Here is a 26964-nt window from a genome sequence, read left to right on the forward strand (position 1 = left end):
TCTGATCCTGCATGTATTTGCCTCTCCTACACTTTACTGTGGATGTGTTCTTTACAGATTTGTTGTCCGCCAAAGCGGGCTGTCCTTCTGGATGGAGATGCTAATGTGGTCCTGCACTGCCTCACTTTGCATACATTTGAACCACTCTCCCAGTACTCCCTGTTTTACCTTCCCTTATGTTTTCCTTCCTTGTCCTATTTGCTTGTGGAAGTCAGTGGTCTGTTTATTTGCCATTGATGTTTCACCTACTCTTTATCCTACTACATATCTTCTCTTTTTTCAGGATTGTTTTCCTCCCTAACACTTCAGCAGCTTGTGAGGATAACTTCTTTGTTTAGCCACTTTTCCTTCCGTTTTACACCTTTATCGTCATTCCTGATCTGGATATACTTCTATTTCTTCTGGGTGCTTTACTCTGTTATTTTTCCTGTATGGCTTCCTTCTGTGGTGTCTTTCTCCCTTGGCAACCATCCTCTGTTTGTGTTCTTTCTCCTTCCTCCTTTGCCAATTGGGTTCAGCTCTTCATTCGATTGGCTTCTTCCTCTTTATCATCTTTCTCCTGTACTTTGTTCAGAGTGTCTTCTCACCCAATTTGACACCTTTCCTTTTCATTTGCATTTCTTCTGCATCATCCTTTGGAGGTACTTCTTCAATCAGACATATGAACTACCTATGATACGTTTGTCTCTCAATATTTGCATCAGATTGTGTTTTTCTTCCTCTTTGGGTTATGGTCTTTCGCCTGTAGCCATTCTGAAATATCAGAATTCAGTGAGACTTTGACTGGGTAAGTTATTTTTTTTCGTTTTTCCTTTTCAGGGGCCCTTTTCCCTTTTATTAATGCTCATTGTTTGAATCCTGCTCTGTGGCGAGTGGTGCCTGATCAGGTATTCTTTAACTATTCAAATCCTCACTGTCAAGCAATGTTGACTTGCATATGATAATTCCATGGCCATGTAATGCACAGTGCAGAGATAGGGTGTTCCATAAGATCACTTGTATGTTTATCCTCACAATAGAATTGCTTCGTAAGTTTGCCTGTCCTGGACTGTACCCACCCATGGACTATATGGGTAAAGCAAAAGGGGATAGCTGCCCATCCCATCGAAGTCTTGTATTGAATAAATTAGTATGGTTTGCTTTTAAAAATAGGGTTTCATGGTCATCTATTGCACAATCTCAGGTGTTGTCATTTCTCCTGGACTCTCCACTGCATTGTACTCCCCCTTTTCTTCTACTATCATTTAAGAGTCCTTACCACTTTCCAGTTCCAAGTTAAAATTTTGTTTACTGTTAGATATTGAGAATGATGAGAAAAGAACTCTTTACCGACCTAACAGAGAAGATTGTTCAGAAGCACAATTCTGGAGAAGGCTATAAATCAATTTCAAAGGTTCTCAATTTGCCATTAAGTACGGTAAAATTGGTTGTGAAGAAATGGAAAGTGTGTTACATTACCTCAACCTTGCCAAGTTCAGGTCCCCTAAGAAAGTCTGCACTCAAACAAACAGAAAAATTATCAGAGAAGTGACTGTCAAGCCACCAGTGATACTGAAGGAGCTGCATACTTCAATAGCAGCAACTGAAGTTACTTTACACATCTCGACAATATCACATACCTTGTATGGTAGGGTGGTAAGAAAGAAACCACTACTTATGGAGATGCATCTTAGATCGCAAATGGATTATGCTGGTAAACATTTCAATAACCCTACTACAATGGGGCAGAAAGTTCTATGGTCAGATGAGATCAGAATAGAACTCATAGGTTAAATGACAAATGGTATGTATGGCAGAAACCTAACACTGTTCATGACCCTTCAAATACAGTCCCACCTGTTAAGCATTGTGGTGGGTCCATAATGCTGTGGGGATGTTTTCTGCAGCTGGCACTGGAGAATTTGGACAGTGCAAAATATACACAGATGTTGGAGGTAAACCTGAAGAAATCAGCTGAAAAACTAAAACTCAATTGAAGGTTTACATTTAAACAGGACAGTGAACCCAAACACAGATCAAAGGCAAGTCAAGAGTGGTTTCAGAGAAACAAAATTAAAGTCCTTGCCTGGCCAAGCCAAAGCCCATACCTAAATATACTCAAAAATCTGTGAAGAGACTTGAAAACTGTTGTGCATCTAAGACATCCTTTCAACTTACAAGAACTGGAGGATATCTGCAAGCAGGAGTTGGTAAAAATATCTCCAGCATACTGTGCAAAGCTTGTGGAGGGTCATTCAAAAACAACTTTCAGCTGTCGTTTCTGCCAAAGGAGCTTCAACCATATATTAACTGCATAATCATATTAGGGGGTGAACGCTTTTGCAACATGTGTTTTTAATTTTTTTTTGTGTGTTATATCACTAAGGTGGATAACAATGCAATTTTTGTTCTTTGTAATCATTAGAAACTGGTCTGAAATTAATAAAATAAATATTTTTGGCCATTTGAGTTGTGTCTTTCAGAAGAAAATATCTAAAATTGATTACCAGCACAAGAAGGGGAAGACTTTTGCAAGACACTGTATAGTTTTGCAAAAGGTTGTGTCAATACAGTTGTTTTTTTTATTTCAGGCCAGATGTTGTCTAGTAGTTAGTGTGCTGGGATAAAGGAGTTTAAGGTTTGCATTGTGAAATGCTGCTGAACACATTTCCACATTGTGAGTGTAATATAAGAGTGAGAGCCATGTCACTTATTGACCTACTTCCAGACAATAGTTAAAATTAGGAATGACTATACTTGAACCTGGCCTTTTAGCCTATATGTTAAAAAGAATCCTTTTGTATGTAGCATTAACTATATTCATTTGAAGAAAATGTATACAAATTCACTGCTTAAATGCAATTAAATATCATGCATTTTTTAATGGGACATCAGTAAAGTACTAATATTTTATGTATTTATCTCACCCGAGAGTAATATAGGCACTAATGACTTCATTAATGTGTGTAATGCTTGATTTTTAAAAGTATGAAACAGATTTGTCTTAGTTTTGATTAAATAAATTACATTGCCATTCATTATGTTAAATTTAGGTTTTTATGGTGAGTTTCAACCCTATTATGAGGGCCTTCATTGGGAAATATAACCCAGAGATTTTTTACACTTGCTTAGTGAAGGCTCAGTTGAAATGGCTTGAACTAGCAATAAACTAAAAAATCTAATGCTGTCAACATCAATGCATGCAATTTAATCAGGTATAATTACATATATAAGTCATAACAACAAGTTTGAAGTTTGATAGCTTTTTGGTGATGATCTAAGATTTATGTAATTACACAATAAGTATTTTTTTCTACATCTTCTCGACATTTCTTCTGTGACAAATGGAGTAATAAATTATAGTGTATTAAGATTCAAAGCAACCTTAGTTTTTAATGAATGGCTTAGATTTTAGAAGTTTTCAGAAAATATTTCTTGAAATATTAATTGATTTTCATGTTACTTTACTACCAGAGCTTGCATTATAATTATATAATAATCTCTCTGTGGCCACCCCTCCCTACACACACTCAAGTAACACTTGTTGTCAAGCAATTATGAAAATGAAGCCTCACTCAACAGAAGGAACTTACTCTTGGTAAAAAATTAACACCTGAACATAAAGAAAGGTACACATGCTTCTATCAACCATTGCCTCATCTTTTTGGTTACCAAAGTGTTTTACTGTTAGGTGAGGCTACACCGGTAATTAGAAAGCAAGTAGGAAAAATCTCCTAGTATCAATGGATTCTATTTCTCTCTAAGAATGGCCATGAGACCTGCATTTTATGTCCTGCATTCAGTGGAGTAATGCTTTTTGCATGTGCTGTACTGGAACTAAATAAACTAATTATTTGTTAAAGATAATTGTCCTTAGTTTCCATATGTTAAAACTAGTGAAAATTTTTTTCAAAGTGTGTAATACATAATATATATTAATCAGTCAGAGTAAATTCATACCGATCCTAGAAAAATAAAGATAGTACAGTATTCAATATTTGTGAAGAAAATTTGTGATGGTACTAGATAACTTTTTGATTATTAAGATGGGTATTGAACTATAAAAATATTAAAAATCACAGTACTATTAAAACATCTTTTGGAATGTTTTTCTGCTTCATTTATTAGTATGAAAAACTTGAAATCATTAACAACTTTATAAAAAAATAGATCATAAGCTTTTAAACAAGAAGTTGTTTATAAAGAGCAAGTCAGCAATCAACAATTTTGATGAGCAAATAAAGACTAATGATTATTTTCGTACTGAAAATTTATGAAAGCCATCTTACCTTAAGCCAATAATATATTAAGTTAAAGCTACACTGTTATTATTTGCCCATAACTATGTAAACACAAACAACAAGAATCATTGTGGCTAGTTACATAATTAAAGACCTGTAGGCCACACCCTTGCCATTCATGAATTATGTAGAAGCAGACACATGGTAAGCATACATACTGTTGCATTTAGTCACAACAATGGAAGTAGTTGTAGCTAATAGCTCAATTACTTGAGTAGTTGGAATAATCTAAAACAGTAATAATTGGAAATTCTAATTTTGAATAGTTGATTACTTTCCTAACGTTTATCAATTTAAATTTAAATCTCAGTTTATTTTATGTCATCCTAATCAATGTAATTGATGCTCATAACTAATTAATTTTGATGAGATGTTCTGTCAAACAGCCAATAGCAATCACATTAGTGTGCTGTATTCTGAAAATAATATGACAAGAGGACACAAGTTTAAGAGTTGGAAAAGACATACTCAACTCCAGTTAAGATATTTTGATTTTTATAACATTGTGGTTGACATATGGTAAAAGTTGCCTTTGGTAATTGAGATGGTTCACCACTTTTCAGGAGTTTTAACAGGGGAATTGGTGACTTCCTGAAAACTAAAGGGTTTAAAATTTTCCTGTTCTCTAGGGTAAGTGTGCAAAGATTGCTTTGAAGGACCAAATAATCTTGTTTTTTTATGTGTTGTACATTATAGGAACTGGCCACTGGCTCCTGATCTTATAGCGGGCATTTAGTTCAAGGTTCTTTACAAAAGTATTTGTCTTAGCAACCAGTTCAGTATAACTTGAAGAAAACTAAAGTAAGCAAAACCATTCACAATTTACTTTTATATCTAAAGCTGTGCTGAAGCAGTCTGAGCTACATGTAATGTGTACATGAACTGATATGTGAACAGAAAATAATTCTGACAAATATTTAGCAATATTTACCAATAAAAATGACAGGTAAAACTTCCTTTGAAATGAACCAATATTCTGTAGTTTCAACTTATTCAGTTAATTTTCCACATCAGATTGAACATTTTCTTCAGTAGCATCAAAGAAAACATGACACACCTTGTCTTCCTTTTGTCTTACTTAAAAAGTTGGACACTTAAAATTTTTTGATACACCACTACAGTCAGCTTCATAAGAAATATACTTTTCTATGACTTGTATTCCATTAACTACTTTTTTACCAACATTCTTTCACTGGAGATACAAACTTGCACACAAAAGCTCAGATAATACAGTAAGAATTGTAAATTCAAATTAATCAGTATCAGAGACTTGGTTGTTAGGTACTTCTATCTATCCATCCATCTATCTCTCTCTCTAGATACCTGCTCAGGGTTAACAATGTTTGCCGGTGTAGCACAGGCTTTAGTTCATTTCTTATGTTTGGCTGATAATATTTTCCTTTCACATTATGGTTTTTGTGAAGAGTGATATAACTACCATGCTGAAATTGTTTTTTACAACACTATCCACCTATTGCCACGCCTCCATGTAATTTGCTGGATTAGATATTGTTCGTTTCCTAGGAAATCTGTGGTAAGTTTTTCAGTGTGTATTTATCACTCCCTGCAAGTATACCCATGTTCAATGACTATATTAACTTGTGTTGATGGACATAGTTTACAAACTCAATAATTTAAGTCATTCATGTCTTTTCTGCTCTGTGTTGGGTAAGCTAGATTTTTATACTTCTTTTACCATCTAGGTTAATTTAGTTTGAACTTGCATTTGGTGTTTGATTATTCCTTTGTTTTTGTTTGTATTTTTACTTCTTTTCACTGTTAATGCTATTTTGTTTGTACGTTAAGTTTTCTGTACTACTAGTCATATCTAATTGGGGATTAGATTTGAGTTAAATTTTGTTATTGTTAACTGTGTACCTTTTATTCTCATGTTCTTTAGGGTCATTTTTGTTTCCTTTGTTTTATAGATTCTTTGGGTGGACTTGTATACTCAATATTTAAGGGTCGTTTCTCTTCTAAATTCCTTTAGTGGTTTTGTACTTTAGGTGTTACTTATTGTTTTCTGTTTTAGGTTGATTTTCATAGTTTTGAAGATTTATTTTTATGTGCTTTGTAGACTTCACATGTTTCTGCTATCACTCAATATGTTTAGTTTGTGTCTTTTTGCTACACTTTAAGACAGATCCGTGGGTTCTGCAGGTTCTTTCTGTATGTTTCTGCTTTCCATTTTGCTCCCCCTCTATCCACTTCCCAAATCTCCTTCCCTCCTTCTCAGGATTTTACCATGCCCAGTCCTCTTGCCGAGTGTGTGCAAGACCTACTACACAAAGGAGCTGTCGATTGGGTGGTGCCCACTCAACAAGGATTTTATTCCTGTCTGTTTGTTGTCTCCAAAAACAAAGGAGATTGGAGTTCTATCATAGCTCTTTCTCAGCTGTATTCTTATCTGTAGACCCTTTGCTTTGCTCTGAAGTTCTTCCTCTCACATTGGTGGCTTTTTTGCCCCAGTGTCATGTTTTTTTTTCAGTTTTTCCACAAGTGTTCTGTTTTCCAGTTCTGAGTGCTGCCATTCGGTCTTTCTTCAGTTACATATGTGTTTTGTCGAGTGGTATGCTCTTTTTCATGTCATCTTCACTTGATGGGTCTCTGGACTCTATTACATGGACAATGGCTTTTGCTTGCCTCTTCCCATACCCAGTCAGTCACTCACACCCACACACTTCTTCGAGAAGATGCTTGAGTTGGGTTTGACATCTAGTTAGAGAAGTCCTTTACCACCCCCTGGTAGTATCTTATTCAGTTGGGGGTTCTCTTCACCTCCTGTCAAGGTTGAGCCCAGCCTCCTCCGCTTTTGCTCAACGATATGGAGTGGGCAGTCATGAAGGCCCCACCTTCTCCTTCTGCATTAGAGGTTCTCTTTCTTTTGAGGTTGTGGGCTTACTTGGAAGCTCTCATTCACTTAGGTCAGGCACACATGCATTCCCTTTCTTGGATGCTTCTTACCTAATGGAACTTCCTCCAAGATCCCTTGGACCATCCCATCTCTCTTCCACCTGGAATCAGGGCTGACCTTGCTTGGTAGCTCGACAGAGACTTGACCACAGTGGGGGTTCTCATTCCTCTGTCTCATACCAAGTCTCATCTGTTTACAGATGCTTTCTTGGTGGGCTTGGGGGGGGGGGACTTTTCTCAATTCTCCAGAGATATCGGGTCTGTAGTCAGTCGAGGAGGCTACTCTCCATTTTCACATCCTGGAACCTTTTGCAGGTCATTGGGCTGTATATCATTTCCTCCAATTCATTCAGGGGTGGGTGGGTGGTTATAGCTCATTTTGACAATTCCACTGTTATCAGCTAAGTTACCAAGCAAGGTGGAACCAAGCTCAGATCTCTGTGTTTTCAGATTCTGGATCTCCTGTACTAGATCAACGACCATGACATGACTGTTCTCTGTCATGTTCCGGGAGTTATGAATCATGTGGCTGATTGCTTATCATGTTCCAACCAGGTTCTTCTCATGCAATGGTTCCTTCATCCTCAGTTTTTTTTTTTTTTGGTGTGTTCTCAGCTGGGAACTCCATATTTATATGCATTTTTCACTCACTGGAATGCCAAACTTCCTTCCCTTTTGGGATCCAGTACCTCAGCACTGGAGATGGATGCTTCCAGTCAAGATTGGAGTGCTCTACACCTATATGTCTACCCTCTGATCAGACTCCTCTCCTGAGTTTTTTTCCCTTACCTGCTATGTTATATGGCTCATAGTGCCTCCTTTCATGGTTCTCATTCATATTCCATGGAATTCCTCTGTTTTCCACAATCTTTTCACCTATTACACTCACTGGTTGAGTTCGTCCATTCATAGGACTGGCGTATTTTGACGTGTCCATAGATGATCGCCATCTACATCATGTTTCTTTGCACCAAATTTGTCATCTATATCTTTAGCTGCTTGCATCTCCGTTCTTTTGGAGGAAATCGTTCAGCCTGTTATGTGGATAACTCTTAATACATTTGTCATTCTTTACTTGCACAACATAGCTGTGTCTTCCCCTGGATATTTTGCCTGGGCTGACCACACTTGGCTATCTTGATGTTTTTTGCCAGGGCAGACCACAATTGTTGATCTTACATTCTTATGCAGGACACTTCCACTGTTGTTTTTGACCAGGAAGACCTCATTTGGCATAATCCAATATATACTAAAGCACTTCCCCTGGATATTTTTTGCATTGGTGGAATGCACTTGGCTTATTCATATATATTTACAATTACAGTCCTTTAGCCCTAGCCGCTTATTCTTCAAATCTGACTATGATTGTGTCACGTGTTCAGGCTTGTTACATATGTGGATGTCTTGTGTACTATTGGTTGTCTGTGGGTGGTGGAATCTGTATTTCATAACACAGTGCCTGTCTATTAAGTTCCACCCTATGTGTCTTACTTTGTTACTTGGTGAAGAGCATACTTATTCCAGAAGTAGTGCTATACCTCACAGGTGTACTTCCTTTATAATTGTGGCACACCTGTTATTTCATGGAGGTTATTCTCTACTTATTTGATTACTTTTGCACCTTCACTGGCCCCACCACCTCTGCAGTATGAGATTCTAGCTTTGGGTGAGTGTAGGTAGTACCGTTTTAGACATTAACATTTTCTAATACTGAAAATATATTTCCGATAGGTACTTACCTTTTCTCACCCACTTCCTGCCCTTCCTTCCCACTGATTTGCTGGTGTTTCTGGTTTGTATCTGTAAATTCTCAAAATGAGGATTGTGCTACAATGGTTGGTTGAGAATAGTCACATGATCAGCACATGTTGCTGCAATGGCACAAAAATGAAGGGGTGTAAAAGACTGGTATGCTGTTGAAACTTTAAACAATGCTTAGAGGGCAAATCAAGGTCAAGATAGCTTTAGGTGAGGGGGTAAGTAGCTATCAGAAATACATTTTCAGTGTTAGAAAATGTTAACATTAAATTTTCTCTTCAAATTCTGCTGTTATTAAGCAGACCTATCGAATACTTGTGATGAAATTTTTTCAGTTGAGAATACCATATTACCACTTAAAGCCATTCCATACCTCTGAACATTGAAGATGCTAAGCTGTTTTGGCTTTTAGGCTTTCTTAGCCATTCAAAGTTGTAGCTTAATGGCTGTAATTTAGCTTCTAAATTACTTTATTTCATGGAAATTATAGAGTATAACTACCTTTTAGTAGTGTTGTTGTGGAACTCCTTATGACATCTTAACTGCTGTAATTGAGTGACTAATGAAGAATATTAGCTGAAACATTTCAGAATATGGTCTAGTTTTTCTTTTGCAATGTATTTCTTTAAAGGTTGGTTGGCTGACCTGCTTATTCTTACACCAGTATAACTTGGCAGTGTGAAAAAAGGCTTACATTTGTCTGTTCCGTCAACTAGCAATTGAAATACCATACAACAAAGAGGTTTCAGCTTCTCATAGTATCTGGAAGCTCAGACATTCAAACGGATAGTGAGCTGTTGCCCTAGTTCTGCTGGACAGTAGGTTATAGTTACAATCATGTTGTCACATAATTTCACAGGATCTTAGTTTTTCTAGGTTGTTATTGGTGGGTTTGGCAGATTATCATTCTTCTCCATTAGGCTTTTTGCTTTTCCCAGGGTTTCCTGTCTCCTGTTCAGATTCTGCTGCTTCAGTTATGAGACAGTTATGGGCTCATGAACTTCATCCTCCTATACATCTCCAACCATTGACTAGTCAGTGATGACTACCTACAACCATGGGGATCATTGATGCTGATTGGTTACCATCTAGTAGTTCTGTGTAGTCAATCTTACTGTGTCTCAGAATGGTTATTGTCATGGTGGCTAGGAGTTAAGGTCATCATCTATTGCAAACTTTGGAGAGCAAATCAGATCTGTGCCCTGGAAGTATAGGCTTCACTTCAACATCCTCATCTCAAGGTTATATTAAAAACAAAGACTGTTCTTTTGGCTTATAATGAAATGCCTACTTCCTTCAGAGGAGTTCTCCTGGTCCGTATTATCACATTTTTCAGACTGCTGTCTCATCAGTGAATCCTTTACATCATAATTTCTGTGCCTTCATCGATAACATCTTTCCATTTTAAACAAAATATAAACTCAAATTATACAGAGAGAGAGAGCACACACAAGAAAAACTTAGGATTTGTCTGACTTGAACTCCGCAGGAATGTATGCTTTGTCATACCACTGTAGTTATTCGTTAGTGTTTGATAGAAACATATTAAATGTAATGACAATAACATTGTTTTTTTAAAAACAATACAGCTTGGTAAAATATTTGTTCCTAAGCTTGAAAACAACATCCTGAATTTCAAAATTTTATTGTTGATAGTGTTATAATGTTTTTTTATATAGGTGTGGTCATTGCAAACGATTAGCACCAATTTGGGATGAGTTAGCAGAGAAATACAATATTGACAGTGATAAACAAGAAGTTGTGATTGCCAAGGTAGGTCAGATAATCAAAATTAAAACATTTTATGGTGTTGTTAATAAATGTTACTAAATAAAATTATATACATATTAAACTAAAAAAAAACTCAATTTATAAATTTACATGTAGTCTTATATATGAAATACTGCATTGTTGAGTATAAAGGTGAAAATGTGTATTTAGTGTATAAACCAGTTTCAAGGCTTTGAAGATACATTGATTTACATTTAATTTCATGTTTTTGCTTATTATCTATTATTATTAGAGTAATAATTATAAGTGTTTTTATGGTTAAGCCTCATTGACATTAATGATCAATTAAATTCACTGCAACTAACACACCCAGCATGAATTATTAAGAAAGATAGGTGCTACTGCAGAATTGTCATTGTGATTTAGATACTTGGGCTTACCCCTAGCTATTTATACCCTGGCCATCTGTTTTTATTTTAAGATTTTTTTTTTCTAATTTCAAAAAGTTAACTAAACAGGTTCATTGTTTACAGTTCATCAGGAGTTAGACAACTTTTTTAACATTGATAATTTTCTGTGCATAAAATATACTCTTTGTTCTGTAGTATTTGACTACAAACGAGTGCCTTGTTGTTACAAATGTCTTGAATGAATTTAGTAGATACTTGCACCCAGTCTGTTTATCCATTTAATTATAAAGCACTTTTCATGACTCAGATTATTATACTACCAAAAGTAAGAGGTACTGATGAAGTACCAAATATAAAATAAATAACACCCATAAACAATTCTGATAAATTCAAGACCATGTGTACATGTTGTAATTTTCCAATTATTTTTCTCAATTTTGGACATGTTGCTAACATTGATGGAATTGTTTTATTCATAAACTATAATTTAATTTTAATAAACAAATTTTGAGTAGATTGCATTCAGTGACTACAAATGGCAGCTTTTATTGCCTGTACAAGTTTTACTTTTCATTTCAGTATAACAAAAAATTTAAATTAAAAAATAACTGAAAATCTGACTTTTAATAAAAGTAGATCTAGCCTTATATTTTTATTATGGCCTAGTGAATTAATCTTAGCTACAAAAATAAGTTTTGTTTTTAACTCAGACGTAATGAATAATACCATACTTATTGAGTAATACTAGCTAACTGAACTTTCATGGGGTGTTGCCCCTACTTGGGGTGGACACCCAGAATTATTTTTTTACTTTCCTGTAATCCAATTTCACTCTAATAATATATCTATATTTTTTTGTAGGCTATATTTATTAAACATAAAGTGTGTTCATGTTATATGGACATCTGTATAAGTTATTAAAAGTTGTATCATAGGTGCATAAAACTTAAGCTTACCAGTTCAGAACATATTGAACCTTATGTTTTTGCGAATACTTACTGTATGATAGTGACATGTTATTTGCATGAATTTAGATTGCAAAAAAAAGAATCACAATAAATATTGTTCCTTTAAGAGATGTTGATTATAACTTTTGTACAATTTCAAAGACCTCTGTAACAAAATGATGAGCTTCCATTCTTGTCTTTAAATACTGTGTTAATACTGCTAATACTGTGGGGAAAATTCTCATGATTGGAAGATTGTCAATACAGTCTTCTATTTCAAAAAAAATAAAGCAAGGAACAAGAAATTTTGGCAATTGTTTATTGGAAATGTTGCAAACACTGTTAGAAAGTCCAGAATCTTCTGCATCAAAATTTGCAATCCATATGATAGTAAGATATTTCAGTTGGAGATTATGAGCAGTTTGAGAGATACAGAGTTTCAGAGTGGCTGCACCACCTTACCAACAATGGTTAATCACACTAATTAGTTATATATCTCTCTCTCTCTCTTTTTTTTTTTATTCTTAAATCAAATTATGTGACCCTTCTTCTTTGTCTGTTTGAGGTTGGTGGAGACCGTGTTCTTGATCTACTGATCTGGCAGAAGGCTATTATTACTATCATTACTGTCCTTGTTAACACCAAATCTATATTTGAGTTCTGCCACAGCATCTTTGGGCTTTATGGATTTGCCTCAAGGGGACTTGCCAAAAAATCTATTGTGATTCCATCCACAGCAGCTGCACAGGTTGCAACTAGGGTCTTGGAACTTTACACATGCAGGCAATCAAGGGAATAATGGTGACATGCCAAAGTGTAGTGAAGCTCCAATCACAGTTAGTGGGCTTGGAGCTACCTACTGAAGATCTGTTGGGCTCTGATCTGAAAAACAGATGAAACAATGAACAAAGACGAAAAGGCTCACGTAGTGGAACCATCAGTTCAACAAGAAGAGATACTGTTATTAGTTATGTTGATGATGTGGACAGTCATAACTCAGTCATTTTTGTCATTATATCTCATCATATGCCATAAAATCAGATAAACTCAAAGTTTTATACATCCAGTCTCTGCCACCAGTGCTTTTGATTGAGGAAAAGACCCTGTGTTAAAGTTTTTGTTAGGATATTTTCTGTTTGCATTGCCTCTGGATCCAATTATTCATTTTATTTTTTGTGTGGGGTCAAAATGTTTTTTATTATACTATTATATGTACATTAGATTTTCAAAAAGCTCTTGTAAAGGTGGATTATTATGGATTTAGTGCAAAAATTAAGAAGTGGTGGTATATGTAGGCATACTGTGTGTTTTATATCTCCTTATGTAATATAATATTTTTCAAGTTTCATACATGCAGGTGCATGTGGTTGCAACATAAAATGCCACTCAAAAAAGTCATTAATTCTGATATGATATCTTACTTCCATTCACATAATAGTTTTTCTCAATCATTACTGCCCTCTGTATGCATACTTTTCACTTGCCATTAGCCTTGATACTCCCACCTGTCATCATGTGTTTTAATGTGGTACTGCTGCACTGTAATATGCAAATAAGTATGCAACAACCCTCTACCAGTAGGAAAGTGGCACACCTTCCTTGCACAGCTGACTCTCTCCATGCTGTAGAACCTCATCTTTACTTCTCGAGTTGGCAATCTCAAGTGTTTGGCTCACTACTTTTTTTTTTTTATACCTAGTTTGAACTTCAGTTTTTGCAATTCATTCCAAGTTCAATTTTTGTAATTTTTTTCTTTGATTTTCCAAGCTATTTTTGCCCCAAGGAGGTTTGCTTTCAGTGTGTAACCCATTTAATTTATTGTGATGAACTTGCAGTTTAATGTTACTATATTTTCAACTGCTATCCATGCCACTGACCAACCATCTGTTTCTGTGGCTTCTGGCTCAATGTTATCTGCTGAGGAGATTTCGGCCCTTGTCTACTAGGAGTTGGGATCTTTCATGTGATCTGATGGTTCTCCTCTGCCTGAGGAGACTGGGTGGGATGGTGAAGACTAACTTGGACAGTCTTTTTCCTCCTTCCTTCCTTTGCTTCACAGTCTTGATCAACATCTGTAAATATGCCTCAACCTTCATCTAATTTTCTGGACTTGTTGACACAGGTATGTTACATTTTGTTTTCGCTCCCTGTGTTGTATGACCCCTCCCCCTCCATTTTATATGACTCGCTTTCTTTTGATTATTTCCTTTTTCCTCCCTTTCTCGACTTTGGGGATCAGCATGCCTCGCCCCCATGTACTTTTGAGGCTCGTGTGTTGGCTTATTATTGTTCTGCAAATCCCTTCCTCCACTCTTAGCAGTTGGAGGTTTGGGGGTAGGGCCTCAATACATCAGTTATTTTTTCCAGGCTCAGTTTATCCTTCCTCCATTGTTACTTTCCTTCATTCATCTCTTGTCGGAGACTACCCATAATTCTCCCAAGAGTTTATCGGTGAATGCCTATTTCCTCCTTTTAATCATGTTGGTGCTATTGTTTTCATTACGTTGGCTCTTTCCCTTCACACCTGGTCCCTTTGTTGTTCAGATTTTTTGAGTAGGTATACACTTTTGGCATGTGGCATGTACCCCACATCTTTGTGGGACTTACATATGGCTCCCTTTTTGCATCATTCCATATTTGGGGGGGGTCTCCTTGATTCCTTAGAGTCTTGTGTGGAGTGTGCTTGCCTGCATAATTCAACATCCCCCCTTTCCACTCATCTATCTCAACCTGTTCTTGTTTCTTGTCCCTCTCCTTCCTGCACCTTGCCCATTCATTCCTCTCAGGTTTCAGCAATGAGTTGTCATATTATGTAAGGCCAGTCCACATGCCATCATTGGTTTTGGTGTCTACCAGGAAGGTACAGGTCCAGTGGGGACAAGGTTGTTCTATTTCACTTCTATCTGGGTTTTTTGGGTTTTTTTCAGAATGACCCTCCTTTCATTTTCTCAACCCTCCTCCCTTGTCACCCTTTCCTGTTCCATCTTCCATACTGGATTTGCACCTTTTTTCAAATACTTCTCTGTTGGGTTGGGGGCATATTTGGAAACTAAAGAGATCTTGGGCCATTGGTCTTTGTTCAAGTCAGGTTTCCATATCAATATTCTGGATCTCTTGGCTGTCAGTTGGGCATTAGATCATTTCTTTCCAATTCTATGGGATAAATCAGTCCTATTCCATTCCAATAACTCGCCTGTGATCTCTTACATCACTTGGCAGTGGGGTACCAGTTCTCAGTCTTTGTGTTTCTACACATTGGATCTCCTGTTCTGAGGTCACTGCCAGCATATTCACCTGCTCATTTCTGCCACGTCTTTTCTTCTCCAGTTCTCCAACCCACACCCTTGCAGTATTGAAATATAAATATTGTCTCACTTGCCCTTACTGCCCCTCTATTCAAACCTTTGTCTTTGTGATCCCTTTACCACCTTTCCTTGAAGACCTTTTCCTCTTAGCCTGCAGACATCATCAGTTGGATGTGTTTACCCTCAATGTCTTTTGTGTCTCTACCACAGCACCTGTGTCATCCTTTATTCAGATCATTCTTTCCCAAGACCTCTGCTGCTTGGGAGGGTAATTTTGCCTTCACTTGGATTTCCATATGTTCTATTTCACAGTTGTACTCCCATTCCGATCCAGCTTGCCCTGGCTTGGCATGGCCAGGTGGTTAGGGTGCTTGACTCGCAATCTGAGGATCGCGGGTTTGAATCACTGTCCCACCAAATATGCTCACCATTTTAGCCATGGGGGTGTTATAGTGTGATGGTCAATCCTACTATTCATTGGTAAAAGAGTAGCCCAAGAGTTGGCAGTGGATGGTGATGGCTAGTTGCCTTCCCTCTATTCTTTCACTACTAAATTAGGGACAGCTATTGCAGACACCCCCCATGTAGCTTTATGTGAAATTTAAAACAAACCAAACCAGATTGCCTCATGTATCTGGTCTGGACTCTCTGATGTTATGTGGCTTACATGGCTTCCTTTTGTACTTTTCATTCCCATCTTTTTCTCCACTGGAATCCTTCTTTATCCAGAGAATTTTCCCTGACTACCCTTACAGGTTGGATTCACTAGCTTATTGATTTGTCTTATTCTTCCTTATCCTCTGATGACAGTTGCCTTTTCTGTGTTTTCTCTCACCAGATAAGCCTTTTCACCATGTCCCTAGCTGCTTGTTTACATTGTTCATTAGAGGAGATCCTCCAGTTCGGCATGTGGACCACTACTCACAGTTTCATTTTGCATTATCTTCATCTTCTGGCCATTTCCTCGTCCACCAGACTTTGTTTGCATCCTGTTGCCTTCTTATAATCTTCTGTTCAACTATGAGTGGGTAAGTTCCTTTTCTTATATTTTTCCTTTGCAGTGACCTCTGTTTACTTCATTTTGGATCCCACTCTGTGACAAGTGGTACCTGTCCAGGTATGCTACTACTTAAATCCATGCTGTTTAGTGTTTATGGTCTATAATGCTCACTTTTGAGATGGGATGTTCTGCAAGACTGCTTGTAGGTTCATCCTTGTGATGTATTGTGTCATAATAAAGCTTATGACAGACCATATCACTCATGGACTAGCATGAGTAAAGCAGAGAAGGGATTGCTGCTCATCCCTCCATCCCTGGCTAGATCCTGGGAGTCCTTGCCAGGTACCAGGTCCTAGCTGATGGGGGGGGGGGGGTAGGTGGTCCATGGAGGCTCCTGAGTGGGCTCCATCACACTCAGTTGAGAGTGGGATGGTGGTTTTATGCCAGTGCAGATGGTGTGTACTCTCCTCCTACTACTGCAGACCTGATGTATAATTCCAGATGCCAATTGGTTTTAGACTGGATGGCTACACCACAGCTACTCCACCCCTCTGGCTGGGAACCCTCCTTCCTATTGCTGCCTGGATGTTGGTTCCTGGGTGTGCTGTTGTTGGTTGGAGCTGGACCAGCCAACATAAGTCCTCACACATGTTGTTGGGATGAGACCCTCCTACTACTGTGGACTGGACAGTACATTCTCAATGCTGCAGGGTTTTGGACTGGAGTTGACCCTCCACACTGCACTCCACCTTCCTACCATTGCCTGGATTGGGTTCCCAGGTTGCTGGTTTTGGTTGTGTACTAGAATTGCACACGTGTGCTGACCTGGGTTCTTGGAACAGAGGTCTTCCTTCCCTTCTGGTTTCTGGGCCTGAAGTGAAGACAGTAAGGGACCCTCTTCCTAATGTGGCCTGGATGATCCATTCCTGATACCCAGGTATTGGACTGAAGTTGACCCACTGATTACAGTCTGATTTACCCTAGCCACTCTACACCATTGGCTGGCCTCTCTGTGTAATTATTGGATGTGCTTCCTTTCTGTTTATTTGGTAACATGATCATTCAACAAGGGTGAGGAGTATATCTGGTTCAGATGTGGTGTGGTCTCCTATGGGTATGTGTTTCCTCTTCATCGATGTGTCACACTCCATACATTCTCTTCAGCTGCTTTCTGAAGGGTGATCTTTTCAGTACTTTTGCACCAGTTCCTTTGCCATGTCAATGGGATTATAGCTATTATGTGAGTGGAGGTAATATATCATATCAAAAATTATAATTTTCCTACACTGAAAATGTTTTCCTGAGAAATACCTCCTTTCACATTTCCTCCCCATTTCTGTGCTTCTTTGGTGAATAATCTTGAACTGAAAATGGGGTTCTACAACATGCTAGGAGAGTGTGTCACACTCCTGTTGGTGGAGGGCTGTTGTATACTTATTTGCATGCTACAGTGCAGTTGTACCATGTCAAAACACGTGGAGGTAGGTGGGAATATCAAGGCTAGTGGCAAAGAAAAATTGCACATATAAAGGACAGTAATAATCAAGAAAAGCTATTAAGTGAGTAGATGTAAGTATCCACTGGAAATACACTTTCAGTATAAGAAAATTATAACTTTTGCTTTAGTTCGTTATGAAAAACTGATGTTACAAGTAGTGCCTAGACCACTATTACATCTGTTTTATCGCAACTGCCCTGGCGAGCCATGGTATTGAGTGAAAGGCCTTATTGACAGTGGTAATGGCAGATGTAGTATAATTGATATAATATATTCATATTTGCATTTGCTCATGAGTGCTTAGAATCCTTTAGTAGAAGTGGATAGAGAACTTCATAACTAGCAAGTCAGGTGATGACCAACAGTGACATGCCTTGAAAGAATAGCATTATTGTTTTCTATATATATAATGGTATGTTTTCTCAGTCTGGAACAGTTCTTAAAGTTCTTACAGTTAGAGTAACAATTATTACAAATGTAGCCAGTTTTTGTGTTTTTAAGGATCTTGTAACAGCTCTTAACAGGTAGTTTCTGCAGTAATATGGTTCAAATTCATGACTTTAAATAAGTTTTAAGAGAGGAACAAACCTACAGGTGTTGTATTTCAGACAGAATGCTCTTCTCAAATGATGCTGAGCTCAAGCTTTGCTAGGAGTAAACCAGCAGCCACACATCCCAGTGTTTTGAAACAACAGTGCTGGTTTTCAGTGAGAAGGCAGGTTGCTCTGATTCTGTCATGATATTTGTGCTTCACTTGATGCTTTTGCCCAAATGTTGCTCTGGAAGGGTGGACCAAAGCATCTTCTTTGGGTGTGGACAGTTGGATCATTTCAAAGTGCACTGTCCATATCCTTTTGTGAAGCAAAGTAGGCAAGGCTAATGATTATCAATCATCTGCACAGTAGGTGCAACAGAATCAATAACTGTTAACATACTGCATCATCTCTGAGAAGCTAATGGAGGCAAAGTCAAGTTTGGCTACCAATTTTTGGGACAGCTTGTGCCAGGAGATTTGGTGGTCAGCCCAACTCTTTCAGGATTGTGTGCCCATAAATGTACAGTGCAAGAAACAGAGTTCCTGGTTGATAGTAGCTGCCAGAACTGGTTCAAACATTACTTGGTAAACAAATATTGTTTCAAGAAAAACCAGTATCAAGCACACCAATGTAAAGCCACCATGAGCCACATAAAATTGGTCAGTCTTGTCTGAGTAACAGGTGGACTATTTCCATAAAAAGTCATCTTATGCAGGCTAGAACAGGCACAGAATATGGATATATGTTTGTTGTGGTGGAAGTCACAGTCCCTTGATGTAAACAAGTGTTGTTCCATAGTTTACTATGGAAGAGGATTAGTGCATTTGTGGTATTTAACACAGTAATAGAGCCAACACATGATTTGTCCAAGGAAGAATGAAGTCCAGCTTCCCTCAAAAATGGTCATGAACAGGGTTAGCAAAGTAGAGGTATCCAAAACTAACGTGATTGGTATGTTGCTTTCATCATGCTATATCCAAGAGTGATTTTGCTTTTTGTTGATACATTTTAAGTTACTGGTTAAGAATTGTGCAAGAAACTTTAATTCAGCATACCAACAGAAGCTTAGTGACTTGTTGGTTGAAATCACCAATGTATTCATGGGAAAAAAGGTAACTCATTTTCACATAGATAAGGACAATGCATGTTTCATTAAAGAACCACAGTGCAGATTTCTTAGGAGCATTAAGGATGTAGCCAGTGTTAAAGGACAGAATTGTACAGCTTTTAGAGAGTTCATGAACATCTCCAGTAGCGATTGTCAGGATAAAAGGTAATTATATCAAGGTTCTGTGCTGATTTCTTTCCATTACCATACAGATAGATGAATGTTTGTATGCATTGGAAGGTGCTCAATTATTAAACACATTAGATCTGGTATCTGAATAGTGGTGAGTCAAACTGGATGACAAGAAGAGATTTAAGACTGCTTTCAGCACTTGAGATGATTTGTACATGTTTTGCATCATGCAATTTGGCTTGTGTAACATGCCTACTACTTTTGGAAGGCTAATGGTGCTTCCACTGAAAGAGTGGCAATGGTAGAGATGCATAGTCTAGGGGATGATGTCTAGGTATTTGGACACACATCCTGGTCTGATGCTGAGAACCTGAATATGGTGCTTCAGCAGATAAAAAAAAACACCCCAAAAACAGACTTGAAGTTGAAACCAGGGAAGTGTGTATTTAAACACTCGCATAGAATTTCTCAGTCAAAATGTGGGTAGAAATAGAGTTGCTACCTACCCTGTTGTAAGTTGTGGCAGTATGAGACTTGCCTCAACCTGTAACTAAATGAGAAAACTGCAGTTTTCTTGGTTTGGTGTCATATTTCTGGTGTTTTGTTGCCAGTTTCATGAAGATCACTATACCATTATCTGCTCTCACTAAAGTTGATGCATATCTTAGGTAGATCAAGGAAAGTGAGCATTTCTCTGCACAAAGCTCTAGTATTGACATATTCATGACAGGAATGTCAGTTGTTGAATATTGATGCTAGTGACAGTTGAATGGAGTAGTATTTGCAGGATGGAGTGTAATATTTAATTGTGAAACAATTGATTATTAGCAAACACTTACTATTTTATAATTTCCTGTAACATTAGATAAGAAACCAGTGGTTCAATTTTTCAACATAAAAGAGATTCTATTTAATTAGTGAAATGGCAAGATGTTTAGAATGTTTAAGATGCAGTTGTCAAATGTAATGATTTATCACATATACATCCAGAAAAAGAGTTCAGAGTCGAAAGTCTTAACTGGAAATTTGAGCTCTAAAAAATGGATATGAATGCAAGAAGTACATATGCAGGCCATAGGTTGAATGGTCTGGAATTCTAGACATAGAGATATAGACAAGGGCATGCCAAATTCTAGGAATACAGTGTTTTTGTGGCATGTGAAAAGTAGCCAGTTGATAGCCAAGAATCATTTGCTGTAATTATGTTTCGGTTTTTTCTAAAATAACATCCTGTTTGCTAAGTATAAAAAGCCATGATTTTGAGATGTCATCGGTTTAGAGAGGGAGCAACAGTAAGTTCATCAACATAAGTTGTCAGTTGTGGCTTCGGTCAAGCAACTCAAACAACCAAAGATTTGAATGTTTCAGTTTAGACACAAATATTAAGCAGGTAATGTATTTTCCTTGAAGGTTTGTTTGTTTGTTTGTTTTTGAATTTCGCGCAAAGCTACACGAGGGCTATCTGCGCTAGCCGTCCCTAATTTAGCAGTGTAAGACTAGAGGGAGGCAGCTAGTCGTCACCACCCACCGCCAACTCTTGGGCTACTCTTTTACCAACGAATAGTGGGATTGACCGTCACATTATAACGCCCCCCACGGCTGAAAGGGCGAGCATGTTTGGTGGGACGGGGATTCGAACTCGCGACCCACAGTTTGCGAGTCGAGTGTCCTAACCACCTGGTCATGCCGGGCCGTTCCTTGAAGGTATAAGAGTAATGGACAAGCTCGCACTATATTTGAAGAAAATTGCAATATTATCTGGTGTTTTTGATAATAGTAGTTAATATTATTTTGGTATTTGAGTTGGGAAAATTATTTGTAGATAGTGAAATACTTAGATAATAGCTTAGGTCATACCAATTGTAAACTTGGTGCATCATTTGGTTATGATTAAATATTTTAATAGTGCAGATTGAAATATTTTATAAGCACACAGTTTTACATAATATTATCTTCAGATTATTTTATTACAAGGATCAGTTGAAATGCATGAAATTGCAGGCTGTGTATGTGCAGCTGGAGGCAGAAGGTAACACTAGCCTATGACGTGTACTAAATATGTATCTGAAAGAATTTTAATGGGAATGTGATGTATTCATTCCCACAGTCAGGAATTTCAGGCTTGTACTTTTATGGTGGCTAGACTTTTTTTAGGTTTTTGTTGGAACTTGTATCCACAATTTAGCTTCCATTTCTTTCCTACTGGACCTGGGTTTTGGTTGTGTAATAACCAGATGGTAGTGAAGTTAATGTGGCTAGGTAATAGAACAGCTGTATTAGCTATTGTCATGGCATTGATAATATTGAACAAAATAGTTAGTTATTGGTCCAAGCATAAACCCCAATGAGCTTAGGGGACTGGGACATCCATATGTGTAAGGGATACATTGTCTACAAGTAAGATACACATGAGTATGTAAACCACTTTACTATGACTGTAGTTTTTCAGTTTTATGGTTCAATAAATGTAATATTCTATATCTAAAAGTAATTTTAGGATAAAAATACTGCAATTGGGCTATGACAACTTTAAGCCTACACTTCCAGCTGAATCTCTGACTAACATAATTAGTTTGATCTTACATTTGCAACACTAAGTTATTCTATTCAAGATCAAAATTTTCACACTTTTGGCTATTTTTTTCTTGCAGTTAGATAATTTTCATTCATCCTAATTACAGTCTGATAATTCCTGCACCACACTATAGAAGAAAACTTTTCTGAGAGCTTCCTCTTTGGTAACTTTGGGTTTTTATCCTGCCATCATAAGAACCTAGGTGCTGGTCTTGCAATTGACTTGACCGAGCCCATGGATGATGATAAGTTTCTGGGCAACATATTCGACATGTGAGATCCAGCTGAGACCTTCAATGGGCTGGCCCTGAAGTTTTCAAGGTCACCAAGAATTATTTTTACAAGTATAATATGATGTAGAAAAATTTATTCTGTATTTGATTTCAAATTATTTATTTTTTATGTTCTTGATTATGTTCTATCTTGCTTTTGAATAAAGAAATGCACTTGGTGTTTATTTGCCTTTTCTTTTATATGTTTGTTTTTGTACCTAACATTACAGGTTTCTATTGTGTTTTGCTTTGAGCTGTAATCTTGTATTGTAGAATATTATGTTTTCAGTTTTATTTGCCTATTGTTATATGTATTTTACAGAGAAATAATTTGTTGCATTGTTTTGTTGACTAATATGTAAATTTATTTAATTGGTTTTTAAGCTTTAAAATTTTGGACAACCAGAAGGTAAAGGAATGAGGAAAAAGTGTGGCCTGCAGGCTATATGTTTTCTACCTTCTTGTTTAACATAAAATGTTTCTAAGTTTCCATACTTGCAAGTTCATGTAGCTGTAACATAGAATGTCAGTCATAAAAAAATCTTAGCTCAGTGGTTCCCACACTTTTTTCACTGACAACACCCTAACCCATGTATGTTGTTTTGCACGACACTCCACTACCACAGTCAGGAATTTCAGGCTTGTACTTTTATGGTGGCTAGACTTTTTTTAGTTTTTTGTTGGAACTTGTATCCACAATTTAGCTTCCATTCCTTTTCTACCACATGCAATATTGTTTGGTGAAACTCTCTCAACACCCCTAGCAACTTGTCATGACACACTAATGTGTTGCAAAACACAGGTTGGAACCACTGACTTAGTTACTTTCACTCTGTCATCCTATTTTCCTGGGTCATTCACTTGTGGTATCACATACACTTTCTCCTTGAACTTCCTATGTATAAATGAATGATAATCCTTTTCACTTGCAGGTCAGGTAATGCACTAAAAATGTAACATCCACCATGTGTTAGTGGGAATGACCAGCAGACATGTGGGTAGCATACTTAACCTGAGAAGAAAGCATTATTGTTCGTGTATGATAATGCATTGTTTTCTCAGCCTGAAACATTTCTTCCTAAAGTTCTTGCAGTTATGATAATAGTTCTTGCATATCTAGTCATAGTTCTGAAGTGCCTTAAATTATAGTAGTAGCTCTTACAAATATAACAGTTCTTACACATAGATCTTTAGTAAAGGCATCATCTCCCATGTACCTGTATTGTCTTTGTTTCACTTTGTTACTCATTTTGTCTAGCCTCTTTCATTCTTCAAAATTCAGTTAGTTAAAGAATTTAGATTTGTTTCATAATACATTTCCTATTGAACCTCCTGTTATTGTGTGGAAAATACTTAATTTACTTCTAGTAGAAGTTGGTGCACCTGAGAATACTGCTGTGGATAGAAAACTTATTGCTGCATGTTTTTTTTTAGGGGGGTGAGTGACAATGATTAGAAGATCAGGAAGGTTTAGCAAATATTCATTTTATTAAGCTGGTTTTGATACCTTTATTGCAAGATTCTTGCAAAGTCTATTTATTGAGAGTGCTTTTATTCCAAAACATTTGGACAGTTAATAGAATGTGGAAAATGAGTTTCAGAGTTGTTGTGGTGTAAGAATTTGAAAAGAATTAACATTTCATTTGATTAATGAGTGTTAATGTTAAAGGCATTTAAGTATGGTTATTAATATAAATTGTAAAACCTTCTGCTAAATATTTTCATGTAATTGTACTGAAAAGGGGTAAATAGAGCTCAGATCTATATATGAAAATATTGAATGTTATTTATGTTGAATAGGTTATTTTAACTTTGTATAAAACTGATGAAGTCTCTTAGGATAATGTGTACATTTTTGTCCTTTTACTACAAGGAAGAGGAACAGACTTGAAGATTGATACCCATTTTGAAAAGTTTTAGCTACATGTGTGGTATTCTGAAATAAAACTGAAACCAACAGTTAAGACCAGAGGAAATTTATGTAGAGTTTGATTAAATTAGTTACAACTAAAAGAAAAGACTGAAGCAATTGTTTAGATATGCAATAAATAAATTATTTATAATCATTGCATTGTATTTTTCTTAACTTTATGTTTAGCTTTTCTGCGAGTTGTTTGAACAGCAATTAGGGAAAAGCTCATTTCATGTAAGCAAAGTTGCTTTTGGACTGGTTAGAGACAAGATTAAAACTAATCTCAACAACAATCTCCAAAAAATGACTTGATCTGAACAGAACAAATTATTAATCTGCTTCAAACCAATTATACTTTTAGCTCTGCTACATTTTTCAGGTTACTTCACCACACACTTTATGAGACTGGTCTCATTTGTAAAGGGGTGAAGTTACATTATATATGTTGGCACTTGTGTATAATGTTAAAATAATAAACATACAATGTTAAAATCAATACACAATTAAAATAATTTCAGAATAATGACTCTACATGTTTCGACGTGTCACATGTCATTTTCAGGAGTGAAGTTGCAAGAGATAAAATCACATTTTATATTTTCTTAAATATCATGTGACATGTTTGTAATTTTGCATTTGTACATAAATATCAGAACAGGTCTCACCACATTCTTAGACGGATATTTGCCGGTACTTCGTCTCTGTTTAATAATTTATTATTCTTTTTTAAATTTCATTATTTCCAGCAATTCTCAAGTATTAGTTGCTGTAATACCTTTAGGTTGAGCTAATACAATTGTTTTTTCCCATAATATGTTATGTTGTGTTTTACTTGCATGTTCTGCTGTAGCACAACTTTCTGTTTTTTCAATTTCTATACATCTCTTATGTTCGGCTACACCTTTTCCCTCTGTCTATTTTCACATATATACAGCATGCCAGATATCATGATAAAAAGATTAGTGATTTATCTAGCACCCTGACCATATACAGAAACAGGCACATCTGTGCTAGCTCTGATCATATGTGTAATCCTAAGGATGCACTTAAGTATCATTCACAACTGGGTACATGCTTTTCATGTAAAATATCTTAACTATGTAAAACCTTTACTGAAATTTTGAAAAGACTACTTCAATAATGGTGTATTATTATCATACCTATACATAGAATAGCTAGAGTTGCTTTAATTGAGGTGTAAAGTCTTAGGGATATTTGTATAATCTACTTATGACTGTTTTTTTTTTTTTGAGTGAGGGAATCAAAAGATTGTAAATGTGAAGCTGAATAATATGGGTTTGGACCTGGCATGGCCTGGTGGTTAAGGAGCTCAACTCTCAATCTGAGGGTTGCAGATTCAAATTCCCATCACTGAACATGCTCATCCTTTCAGCCACGAAGGCATTATATATGTGAAGGACAATCCCACTATTTGTTGGTAAGAGTAGCCCAAGAGTTGCCAGTGGGTGGTGTTAACTAGCTGCCTTCCTTCTAGTCTGTCACTGCCAAATTAGGGATGGTTAGTGCAGATAGCCCTTGTATAGCTTTTTGCAAAGTTGAAAACAAACCAAATCAAATATGGGTTTGATTTTTCAAGATTACCTCTCCACTCACCAGCAAAATAAGTCAAAGCATGAGAGCCAAACTCCTTATAAATGTAGCTCTTCATATACTGTATATGTGCTTGTACCTATCAATGATATATTTCTGATTATAAGAATTCCCCATTTATTGTTTTAAGTATAATCTTACTTGATATAGTTGGTTTTATTTTTTCTAGGTCATCAACCTTTAGACCCATCTTGTATTTCATGTATTTGTTCCAAATGTTTTTCTTCATAATATGCAATAATAATTTTATTTACTTGATGCAAAGCAATTATAATTTATTTTAAGAATATCTAAAAGTTTCCCTTGTGATCTAATTCTATCAACTCTCAAAGATGAGCAAGGAATTTTGAATAATACTGTAGAGAATTGAAAACATTAAAGTATAGTGTGCTCATATATAGTGAGTTCTGTATAAATGTACAAATGGAGTTGTAATGGCATAGTATATTCACTGTTTTTTTTTTACCAGTGCACTATAACCTGCTAGAAACATAAAATGGCATTTTTTATAAGGTAAGGTATATGTAACTAAGTAAGAATAAAAATTTATTTTTATTTTAGGTAGATTGTACAGAAGAAACAGCTCTATGTGCAGATCAAGGGGTTACTGGTTATCCTACGTATGTACAGACTAGTATCTTGTTTTTCATTATCAGTATTTGGTACAGTTATTATCCTACTTTTTTTTTATACATCTGACCACAATCTAATCCTTTCTCAAATATTTTAGGTTAAAGTGTACTTTTAGAGAGGCTACTAGCCAGGATGTACAATTTATTTGCAGGGTTTGCGGGTTAGAGGAGAAGTTAGAGGGTTGTTTCGGTAGAGTTCCAAAGGTGGAAAGGGAGAAATGTAAATTGCTTGAAGTGGTGTTAAGGCTTAGTGAAGAACATAAACTTCTGCACACAAAGGGTACAGTTGGCAAACAGGATTTCAAGGGAGCTAAGAAAGGAAATAGGGCTAAAAGCTTGGAAAAT

At 36.6% G+C, this 26964-nt stretch overlaps 1 protein-coding gene across 1 annotated transcript in view; it reads left to right on the forward strand.

Annotated features, from left to right (window-relative positions):
• The window catches only part of LOC106474056 (thioredoxin domain-containing protein 5 homolog), a 37866-nt gene extending 11180 nt beyond the window's left edge, over positions 1-26686 (forward strand). Inside the window, exons 2-3 of the mRNA XM_022402435.1 lie at positions 10631-10724; positions 26549-26686. Of these exons, the coding sequence (XP_022258143.1) occupies positions 10631-10724; positions 26549-26686 (232 nt within the window). The remainder of the gene's footprint in view (positions 1-10630; positions 10725-26548) is intronic.
• The last annotated feature ends 278 nt before the right edge of the window (positions 26687-26964 follow it).

The sequence above is a fragment of the Limulus polyphemus genome, unplaced genomic scaffold (assembly GCF_000517525.1).
Source record: "Limulus polyphemus unplaced genomic scaffold, Limulus_polyphemus-2.1.2 Scaffold6771, whole genome shotgun sequence".
Taxonomy (NCBI): domain Eukaryota; kingdom Metazoa; phylum Arthropoda; class Merostomata; order Xiphosura; family Limulidae; genus Limulus; species Limulus polyphemus.